This window comes from Eutrigla gurnardus (genome assembly GCF_963514095.1).
Source record: "Eutrigla gurnardus genome assembly, chromosome: 9".
Lineage (NCBI taxonomy): Eukaryota > Metazoa > Chordata > Actinopteri > Perciformes > Triglidae > Eutrigla > Eutrigla gurnardus.
In genome coordinates, this window is record NC_139923.1 from 28,438,244 (window position 1) to 28,449,564 (window position 11,321).

At 44.3% G+C, this 11,321-nt stretch overlaps 1 protein-coding gene across 5 annotated transcripts; it reads left to right on the forward strand.

The window, feature by feature from the left end:
* The first annotated feature begins 236 nt into the window (after positions 1-236).
* Positions 237-10,475, forward strand: ano10b (anoctamin 10b). Of its 5 annotated transcripts, none has more exons than XM_084018160.1 (15): positions 237-482; positions 1,550-1,803; positions 2,677-2,850; positions 4,912-5,049; positions 5,171-5,287; positions 5,584-5,700; positions 5,778-6,116; positions 6,376-6,558; positions 6,778-6,833; positions 6,928-7,002; positions 7,450-7,614; positions 7,846-8,037; positions 8,127-8,264; positions 8,346-8,462; positions 8,783-10,475. In XM_084018160.1, the coding sequence occupies exons 2-15, from the start codon at positions 1,557-1,559 to the stop codon at positions 8,804-8,806; spliced, it is 2,082 nt and encodes a 693-aa protein (XP_083874286.1). In that variant the 5' UTR covers positions 237-482; positions 1,550-1,556; the 3' UTR covers positions 8,807-10,475. The 5 variants fall into 5 exon arrangements, with proteins under 5 accessions (XP_083874286.1, XP_083874285.1, XP_083874284.1 ...); XM_084018159.1 differs by lacking the exon at positions 237-482 and adding an exon at positions 493-605; XM_084018158.1 differs by lacking the exon at positions 237-482 and adding an exon at positions 538-605 and having other exon boundaries at positions 714-1,803.
* The last annotated feature ends 846 nt before the right edge of the window (positions 10,476-11,321 follow it).

Genomic DNA, 11,321 nt, shown 5'->3' on the forward strand with positions numbered 1-11,321 from the left:
TATTATTATCATTTGTAGTCAGTTGTATAACTGCTATTGCAAAGGCATTATAAAAAAAATCTGTATAACAATGATAGGCCTATTTCATTATCATTATCATTTCTAGGAACAAGAGACATTAGATACAAAAGAGACATTTTTCTAAAAACATGTTAGAAGGCACCAGAATGTGGGAAATTGCATCTACTTAATTCCAAGTTCTGGGGGAGGACCCCGAACCCCCCCCCCCCCCCCACACATGAAATGCTGCTCTAATCTGGTTTAACTGACAGAACTGACTTTCTAAAGCAGCAGATTGTCTGATGTTTCTTTCTGAGCAGCTTGTTTTTTATCGTGGCGCAGCAGAGGCGGGTGGAGCAGTAGGACCCTGGAGCTGCAGCAGCAGCAATGCAGAGAGCAGGCAGGAAGGGAGGAGCCTGAATAAAAAAACCAAACAACCCTCCACACCCTTCAGTCTCTGGAAGTTCCTCCGCATTCCTGCCGTAAGTGCACACACACTCACACACACACACACACACACACACACACACACACACACACACACACACACACACACACATACATACACTACCGGAAAGCTGGGAGGAACCAAACACTGAGACTGGGTACGTACAGTTTCTGGTTTCTTTTCAGGAAAAAACTAAATGGATGTTTCTGTCTTCATATGCATCTGTGTGTGTGCGTGTGTGTGTGTGTGTGTGTCCAAACAGGAGTTTGGTGGTGGTGGTGGTGGTGTGGGCCTCCTGTTGGACCAGAACCTTATCAACAACGCTCCCTGTGTGTTGTATTTCCTGACTCATCATCCTCGTTCGCCCCGTACATGTCTGTCTGTCTGTCTGTCTGTCTCTCGCTGTCTGCCTGCACATAACTCAATCACACGTTCTCTCCTGTCTTCCTGTGTTAATCTCGGTTGATTTGCTGTCAAAGCAGAGGAAGTTGTTTTTCTCAGTGGAAACGACGTTAAGGGTCCAGCAAGTAACTGAATTCACATCCAGGGTGGGAATGATGTATATTATGCACAATATTGGAAACTACGCTGCTAGTTGAGTCTCACATGCAAATCTAAGAGCTCCACCACCTGTTCAGTTGTTCAAGACGGTGATGCAAATGCAGAAATGAAAAATGAAAATCATAACTGTCAAGATATGTAAAGAGCCAAGTGATAATGGTGAACTAAACTCAATACCTGCTTGTTAACATGCCCCACAAAATGCAATGCAAACACATCCACATGACTCCATCTTGGCTTAGCATGTTAGCATAGCATAGAAACAGAATAGGAGCTCAAGTTCTATCCATCCTTTCGGAGTACGAGGCCTTTGGCGTCCTTTAAATAATCACTAAAAGGCCGAACCGAGCGCTCTCCGGAATGCCCTTCTGGTCTGGATAGGATTTGGTGACAAACCATATTGGACAATTTGACCTGATGATGAAAAGTTTAGTGATCACCAAAGTGAATCCACCGGTAGTCGTTGAGTTTCACCAAACCCTCAGTAGTTTCTTTGAGGAACAAAGAAACTAAAACTGTTTTGGCAACATTTCTTCTCAGTCTCAGCATGAGTAAGGCCGGTGGCGATGAAGGCGGCGGCGGCGGCGGCGAGGAAGCAGCCGAGCAGCTGGAGGATAAGACTCAGAGTAAACTGAGTGCTGCCTCTAGCGGACAGGGCTGGACCAAAGTCAGCTGCCCCTGCTGCAGATCGGAGCGCGTCGAGCCGCTGGTCCTGGTGCAGCTCGGAGAGAAGGTTCGCCCGGAGACGAAGAGGTGGCTCATCAAAGCGATCGGAGCATCTCAGAAAGATGGAGGTGAGGGTTCGAGCTGCAAGAGGAAAAATTGCGTTTGCATGCCAGCTGGCAAAATAAATAAATATAATAAAATTATTCCTATGTAAATGAAGGTCAGAGGTGGTTTATATTTAAATAGGAGGGGAAAAAATACATATCATTTCAATATTCTAACTACTTTATTTGGGCTTGAATGGATAATTTGTTGGATTAGTTCATTTCCATTTTGTCTTCATTTTTGGACACACTTTGTAGAGAGTGTCCAAAAAACACCAAATATGTCTGAATCTTTGTGGGAAATGTGAATTACACACGAGTCACAAGAATATTTTAATTTGACGGAATCGTGTAATTGTAACTGCGAACATACAGTCTTCTCTTCTTGGCTCTTATGAGTGTTTTTATTTCTCTCCATATTCGGGCTCCTTTCATATTTTCTTCTATGCCGATGACACTCGAAATGATCTTTCTAAGGAACAGTTAAAGACACCATGTTTTGTATCTTTGAAAGCTACAAGTTCTTTAGAAGTAAACAGTTGCATTAAGCTATAAAGCTAAAGCTACACACATGGAGACACACACACACACACACACACACACACACACACACACACACACACACACACACACACACACACACACACACACAGTCTGGCACTTGTACAATAAAGTTTAGTTTTGTTCTTCTGGTTGAAAACAGAAGTCAGATTGCATGGCTTGATTACATTTTAAATATATATATAATGCTTTATAACTTGAGTACATTTCAGAGCCTGTACTTTTTCAGTTTTACTTTAATAAAGAAGATGAATCAGTACTTCTACCAAGTATCTGTACTTGTACTTGAGTATAGAACGTCTGTACTTTGGACACCTTTGACTCTCTCACCCCTAGGTGCTGCATTACTGGCCCACCCGGGCGAGGACGCCGGTGGTGACATCATCGTGGTCTCCGCCCCACGTTGTACGTTACTCAAAGCCACCGAAGAGTTGGGTTTATGTAAGACTTACCGCAGCGGGGACATGGAGGCCTTCTCCGACAGTGACAGAGACAACTTTAAAGATTCAGGTACTTTGAATGTACTTTACATGTAACCATGAAGCGAGAGGACATTAACCGGAGTTGTTTGATGCAATATTAACAACACAAAGATGTTCACAATGGTTGATCTTGGTAAGCAAGTTAAGCATTATCATCGCAATACTTACTTTACCAGTTGTTACACCGGCTGTATCTTTTGGATAAAAAAAAAACTAAAACTCACAGTCATTCTCGCAGTCTATAAAGGGATGATGTTATATTGCCCCTGTAATCTAACATCCTGTTTCTAAGCCATAAAAATGAAAGCTACACACACTCAGTCTGGCAGTTGCACACTGAAGTTCAGTTTTGTATTTTTTACCCAAAGCACATCGTAAATGTCCAGTGAAAATCACATAGGTCCAATTTTGGTACATTTTTCAGGAAAAACTGGAGGATTAAATGTAATATCCCTGTTCTTAAGTTAAATAAACCATTAAAAACCCATCTGAAAAATGCAATGAAGTGCTTTAAACTGTCATTCTCCCTGCTGGCCACCAGGGGGGGACTCCTCTCTGCAGGGCCGGCCCTAGGACTTTGGAGGCCCTAAGCAAGATTTTGTTTGTGGCCCCAAAACGAGCACAGGGCAACCACCAAATCACACGCACTGCTCGTAATTGAATTAAAACATTAAAGCCAGACTCCTATTCATGTTATTGCTTGGCCTGTAGCTACAACACATACTATTGATGTGATGTGTGAATGAGTGTATACCCCAAGAAACTATCATTCACATTATACACAGATGTTAATTATTGTTATAGTTTATTTTTTTCTCTTTTCAAGTATAGTGAGGGGGCTAGTGAGCTTTTGACAAAAATGTGCATCCTAAAATAAAATGGATTGACTATATAATATCACAAAAGAGTTTTGCTTATTTGACACATTGAACTGCCTGCAAGAGTCTGTTCATAGTCCATTCTTGATTAAAAGCTGTGTTTTCACCGTCTACTTTTCACATCTCTTGACACGCAGCCAGCAGAGAGCCCTCGTCATCCCCGCCCCCAGCTGCAGTGTTGAGATTGACTGCCCGGCTAGCTTACAGGCTAGCTTGCTTATGTATTATTACGTTTAATAACCCCCTGCTTATAAGTGTTGCCGACATATCGGACACAACACTAAAGTGCTCTCACAATGCTATTTTTTTTTTACAATAGCTGCAATGCAGCGTGCTAGCAAGCAAAACGGCAGATTGCTCCAGTTAATTCACTGAGATTAAACAGTCACATTATAACATACCTTTATCTTGTGCTCTTCTCTCCATCTCCATCTTTTTTTTCTTCCGTCCTTCAGCACCACTCTTAAATTTTCTTTTAGGAGCCATAATGCTGTTTTCCCAGTCAGACCAGCAAGTATACAAAGCCAAGGGCTTAATAAAGATCGGAACGTTACATTACCCATAATGCCCCGGCTGCGGTGCCGTGTCACCATGGTTACGCACGAAGCAGCAAGTCACAAACTGACTTTATTGGTTTATTTTTTCACTCCTGTGTATTTTCCCTGTATAGTTTGCTAATAATACGTCAGTTTAAATTGATATGTTACCGTGATTTGTTGTATTGGAATAAAGAGAGGGACAAAATGCAAAACACATTGATCGTGTGGCCCCCTCTGGTGGTTGTGGCCCTAAACAACCGCATAGAGTGTTTATGCCAGCGGCCGGCCCTGCCTCTCTGGTTGTATAGAAGTCTATGAGAAAATGGTCCTACTTCTCTCTGCTGGCCACCAGGGGGCGACTCCTCTCTGGTTGTATAGAAGTCTATGAGAAAATGGTCCTACTTCTCTCTTGATGTATTATCTCAGTAAACATTGTAAACATGAGTTTATGGTCTCAATCTCTAGTTTCAAGTCTTCTTCAATCCAGCATGATGTTCATTTAGTACATTATGGTCCATTTAGAGTCCACCAGACCAGAAAGCAGGGGATGCTTTAGAGGGCGGAGCTTACCTGCTGATTGACAGATCACTACCACACTACCAGTGCTAGTTAGCTACTAAGATTACTGTTTGTGTTTGTATTCATGTGTGTGTCTATGAATGTGTGTGACAGACAACATGGAGGTGTTCCTGACTCTGGCCGAGCGGCAGTACATAGTGAAGTACGAGCTGGACGGTCTGCGGGCGCAAAGAGACCTGAGGATCCCTGGTCTGCCCGACAGCTTCACACTGCATCGCCGTGACAACATCTGTGAGCACCCTTTCATACAATGAATCATCACTTAGCTGCTTTCTCTTTCACCCATGTGCTCAGGTCACTCCGGGTTGTGAGCGTTACTTTGTCACATGTGAACCAGTGAATGTCATTGCAGGGCAGAAGCTCGGGTCAGCTGGTGTTATTGTGGACACAATTCCCCTCCACAACCCGGACAAACTGAAGGATCTGAGCGAGGCCTGGTACGCAGGGAATCAGCTGGCTCAGCCGCTGGGTGGGTCTACCACATGACACATGCAGAAACTGATGCAAAAATATTTATAAATGTATTAGACATGCCAGAGTGGAGGCTTACCTCCATGTAGTCAAATTTCATCAGTCATGGCTGAAATAGTCCCAGATATGCCAGGAAACCCAAACACCATCCTGTCTGAGTTCATAACTGCTGTATTTTATAAGAGGTAGATACTTTGTATACAATAGTCCCGTACAAAAAATTGCCTTGCGTTTGGTGTGTGACTTAAACGATGCAGGTACTTATACCAGCCACCTGTCTGCTGCTTCATCCAGATTCCGTTAATGAGTATTTTGGAAGCTCTGTGGCTTTCTACTTCAGCTTCCTTGACTTCTACACCTGGTCTCTGCTCCCACCGGCGATCCTGGGCCTGTCCATCACATACTTCTCAGGTAAGGGGTCTTTAGAAAACAGGTTCAAGTTATTGGCTTCACGCTAAGTTTGACAACGTCTTGTTGCCCCATCACAGGAGAGGTTCAGAAGGAGATGGACGAGTCGGTCTCGGGCTCGCCGGTCACAAGTGTCGAAGACGACTCGGGACAGACTGTTGGCGGTTTCATGATCCAGGCGGTCTTCAGCATGCTTTGGTCAACTGTGGTTATGGAGCTGTGGAAGCGTCGGAGCTCCTCACTGTCCTACCGCTGGGGGACCATGCACCTCGCCGAGCGCTTCGCAGAGCCCCGACCCGACTTCCACGGCGAACTCGGCACCAACCCCGTCACGGGTCGCGTGGAGCCGCTGTTCCCTGAATGGCAGCGGGACCTGCGTATGGCATTGGTGTCAGTTCCAGTGGTGGGGCTGTTTCTAGGTACAACATGAGCTTTAAAGAGGACCTATTGTGCTTTACGGCCTCTTCCCTTTCCGTTATTTCCGCTCAAAGCCTAAAGTCCACATCCAAAGGGAGTCACAGAAACTCTGCTCCTGAACAGCTGGAAACAATTAATATCTTGCCTTTGGTGGTGTCACCAAGTAACGCATTTGCCTACAGAAGTATGTGAAATCACTCCGATGCTAGAATGTATGCTCTGCTCTTTAAAAAGCCTGTCCTGTCACGTCTCTTTCTGCAGGCTTGGTGGTTCTGGGAATGGTGTGTTTCTACTGGGGGGAGGCCCAGGTACAGCAGCTCCACACAGACTGGGACTCCATGCTGTCTCAGACTTTGCTTTTCATGCCCTCGGTGCTTCACATCGTCTATACAAACGTACTGGCGACTGTTTACAGGATGGCGGCAAAGTCTTTGACTGAATATGGTAAGTGAGACGGACAGGGGGATGCCATGGGGAGAATGCAAGCAGAGTTAGCATTGAGAAAGCATTGTAGTGCTATCTGAATGTAGAGTGAGAATTATTATTCTTTATAGTGGACTCAAAACATTCCAAAATTCATTTGGAAAAGGAGTCCACAACAGATGGCAACAAGACAAATTATTACAACAATGGACATTTAATTTCCCTTATATTTCCCTTTAGAGAACCACAGAGAGCAATCTGCCTTCGAGAACCATCTGACAGCCAAAGTCTTGGTGGTTAGTTCCTCCTCGCCTCGCCACTGCCCTCCAACCATTAGATCCTCTTAACCCAGCAAACTCTCTAACCAAGCTCTTGTCTCTCTTCCCCCAGTTCACCTTCTTCAACTACTTTGCGGTGCTCTTCCACATAGCATTCTTCAAGCAGGATGTGCCTCTGCTACGTAAGGTAAACGCCAAGCTCCACAAGTTGATTTCAGTTTTGTTTATATATAGCCCCAAAACACAGCGTACAACATCCTCTGTGCCGGGACCCTTCATCAAAAAGGGGTAAAAAAAAGGAAGAAACCTCAGTGAATGAGCTCAGTGTATCATAGAAAGTCCCCCAGAAGTCTGGGCCTCTAGCACCTTAACTAAGGGGTGGTCCAAGCCTGAGCCAGCCCTTAGTTAAGCTGCCATATCCCTAGACTGTCCAGGAACTAGCTCAGTGTATCAAAGAAAGTCCCCAAGCAGTCTAAGCCTATAGCAGCTTAACAAAGGGTTGGTCCAATACAAGCCTGAGCCAGCCCTTAGTTAAGCTGCTATAGACCTAGACTGTGGCAAAACTGCTGCGGATGAAGGAAAAAAAGGTTCCTGAGTAACAATAAGTTCACATATTCTCTTTTTCTGTCTGCAGCGTTTAGCGTCTTTGCTGATAATAACCCAGGTGTTGAACCAGGTGACAGAGGTGGCCATACCCTTCCTGGTGGATCGGTTCATCAGCGCCCCCCATAGGACAGAGAGTGAAGACGACCCACCTGAGGACAAATTTAGAAAACAGAGCACCCTGCCTGCTTTCCCTGTGAGTGTACAGGATTCAGAATATATCACAACTATTGTATGATAGACTAGCTTTGCTTTCATTATCTTTTTGGGCTACTTTCGACTTGTTTGACCCCGTTTCTCCACTATGAGCACCAAAGGATGCTGCTTCATACCTAATATGGACAATCTGACGATATGTTGTGCTCAGAAAAAGGCCCTTAGGAAACACTCTGGCGGTGTCTGACACCTCCTTCTGGTTTTGTCACAGGGCTTGTTTGCAGAGTACATCGAGCTCCTGGTGCAGTTTGGCTATTTGAGTCTCTTCTCCTGCGTGTTCCCTCTGACGGCCGTGTTGCTGCTTATCAACAACCTGACGGAGATCCGATCTGACGCCTACAAGATCTGCAAGCTCTTCCGGAAACCCTTCTCTGCCCCCGTGGCTAACATGGGCGTGTGGCGGGTCAGCAGAAAAAAAGCAACAAACAAGAGAAATGAGACGCGTCCCGGTTTGTGAGTGAACAACTTTGCGTCATCCTCTTTGTGTTTCAGATCGCTTTCGAGGTCCTGAGTTTTGTCTCCGTCGTGTCCAACTGCTGGCTGCTGCTGCTGTCGCCATGGGTACGAGGGCTGAGTCAGGAGGGCGGGATGAGCAGCACCAACATCCTGCTGCTGGCGGTGTTGTTGGAGGTAAGAGAAAGGACCGAGACGTCGCATCCAGAATAATTGCACCCTGACATTTTTACCTGTATTTGTGTTTTGTGTTTGCAGCACGTGCTGGTCTTGGTGAAGGTGGTTTTAGCGGTGCTGATCCCTGATGAACCGGACTGGCTCCGGAAAAAACGAGAGCATATCGAGTACACATCCATGCAGGCCTTAAGAGAGCAGGTTAAACCCCTCGACCTCACTTAGAGTGTTTCTTGCTACAAGCGGACTATGTGGGTGCATAGCGCCCCCCGCAGCCACTAGGGGGTCCCCAAGCTGCAAGTTTTACATCTGCCAGGTATGGTAGGATGAATGACGGCGGACGTCATGATAGCGGTATAGCGGTAGATATGGCACCAAAACGGGCTTATCCATCTGGTGTTTGACAAAATAGCCCCCCCCCCCCCAAGGCAAGAAACAGCTCTGACCTCACATTTCATTACTCAGCATTTTTGGCGATTTTCTCTGTCATCCGTGTGAACATGTTCTTTCCTCTCTTCCAGAAACTGCATCCCGAAGAGTCTTGATTGCATTTCAAAGCCTTGAAGATAGTACCAATGTCAGTGTTGTGTGGACCCGCAGAGGAGAAGGACCCACAATGCATTCTGCTGTGCCTCCTTGTACACTTTAGTTAACACAAGGCTGCTGCTGCAACGCTCATATGACCATCTACACTGCAAGTGCAATTCAAACAGCTGCTACAAGTGTTTTTTGTAAATATTAGCCTGCGAATGGAAAGTATTTCTCACGTGTGCAGTGCCTTTCAAACTGACTGTGTTCTGACAAACTTTTCACTGGTTTTCACAGGGTTTGGCCAGATAGGTAGACGGAGTTTGTTTGTTTTTTTGATTACCGAATGATAACCTACAGTTGGCGATCGGGGTTCATAATTAGAGGACAGTTTCATCACTGGATGGATTATATGTTAGATCTAGTAGGAAGAGTGCAAATCTAAAAGTCTGTAAGTGTACAACACAAAAAGCAATTTTGTATTTCACATTCTGCCCCTTTAATAACTTTTATATTTACTTTTGAAAGGATTGGCTCGTATCATCACCAAACAGTGCACTTCCACTCACCTCAACAACGCATTTTAGCACCTTTAAGCTCATTGTTTTGGTTTTCTGGCCCAAAGCGTTGCCGTTTTGATCGTCTCATCAGGCTGAAGTCAGCTATTTTCCAGCAAACCCGCTGTATGCTACCAAACAGAAGACTTGCAGGTGAACATAATGGAGCATTTAGCATATTGACCTCGGGAGAAGGTGGAGACCATAAACAGAGCTAAAAATCCTAAAAAAAAATGCTAATGTTGCTCCATAACTGCTGGGAAAACGTTTATTAACAAGTTAGCAATGTCAACATTATAAAGGGTATATATACATTAGTGTATAATATATATGTTGCATTCATAATGTGTTATCCTGCCCCCAAGTGGACAAAAACTGTATTTGCAGCTTTACTTTCAGAAAAGTAAAAGTAGGTGAGTTTAGTCAGTGTTGACAATGAAAAAAGTCCGATACTGAGTCCTTACAGAGGGATGTAACAGTGGAGTATTTTACAAAATGTATTTACGAATGTTGGGTTTATTATGTTATTATGTTTAATTCACTTTCTTGTTGAATTGATGTTTAAGAATTTGTTAAAATATAAGATTTGCCTCCGTTTGAGTAGTTCGTAGAGAATGTTGCCCTCTCCTTAAATAAGTAAGGCTACAGGACTATGAACACACTCAATTATGTAGGAAGATTTGCATTGAAAGTGATGAGGAGCTACCAAAGAACCGCTATGTGCTTTTTGCTATCAGAACTGTTTTGAGTTTTTGTGATGTGGATTTGAGGCTTTGGTTGGACCTGCCAACATGAATGACTGCTGGACTTCACTGCGCTGCAACAACTCACTCACTCTATAGTCTTCACGTGTAAAACCATGGATGTGCAGATTAATCCACCATTTCTTCCACACTGGTTCAACCGCGGCACATTGTTTAAGTTATTGATGTTTTGGAAGTAGTATTCTCTCCAGCCACCAGGGGGCACTGTTACCCCTTCCATGTGACTCCACATGCAGCTTTCCACAAGCCCTGGCGGTTGTACCGAGTTGTGTGTGTGTGTGTGTGTGTGTGTGTGTGTGCGAGTGTGTGTGTGTGTGTGTGTGAGGCTGGATGTTTTTCCTGGTTGTCCTGCAATAAAACTCACAAAAAGGAAACTAGTTGTTTTACCGTGTCTTCTCTTTATGATGAGTTATTTGGTGAAAGGAATCGGCCTTTCCAACCCTATACCATGACTTTTTCCATGACTTTTTAAGACAAACTAAATGATGATGTTTTTCATTACTTTTTTCAACATTCTATACGATGACTTTTTTCATGACGTTTTCCACAAACTATACGAGGACTTTTTTGCAGAACTTCTTTTCAACCTTCTATATTATGACTTTTTTCAATACTTTTTCGTCAAACTGTACTTCGTTCGTCATTCTTTATTATGGTCATCGAAGTCCAAAAGTCACAGTATAGTATGCCGAAGATGGCCATGGCTCAAGTTACCACAGGTCACATGGGATGCATGCAAGTTGCTCTTAGAGGCCGAAGCCTATACAATATAGAATGTTCATGAATCTTGATCAAGTGCATTTAGCTGATACTACTGCTGTACATATGTGAGTAAATAATAATAGTGTGGCATTGCTACTTTAATTGCTTCAACGATCTGATTGCCGCTGGTCGTACTGTAGTTGGTGATTTTGTTTTTGCATTGTGTTCCTCCTCCCATGAACATTTGGCTTGTCGTCATGTGTCAGAATATCCGAGAAACACAAATGACTTCACCGGGTCCCCGAGGCAAAAACAAAATGTGGGGTCCTATTGATCCACCATCCCCACCCACTTTGCATGTATCCTATTACCTCCCAATCCACTGGATATCATACTTTGGGGCAGTGCACATTTATTGACACGCAACCTGTGTTGCCTGGTTGGTAATCCAGCCTCGTCCAGAAGGGGGATATTTAGTTTCTGTTGTGTATGGGAGAAAATCAGCACAC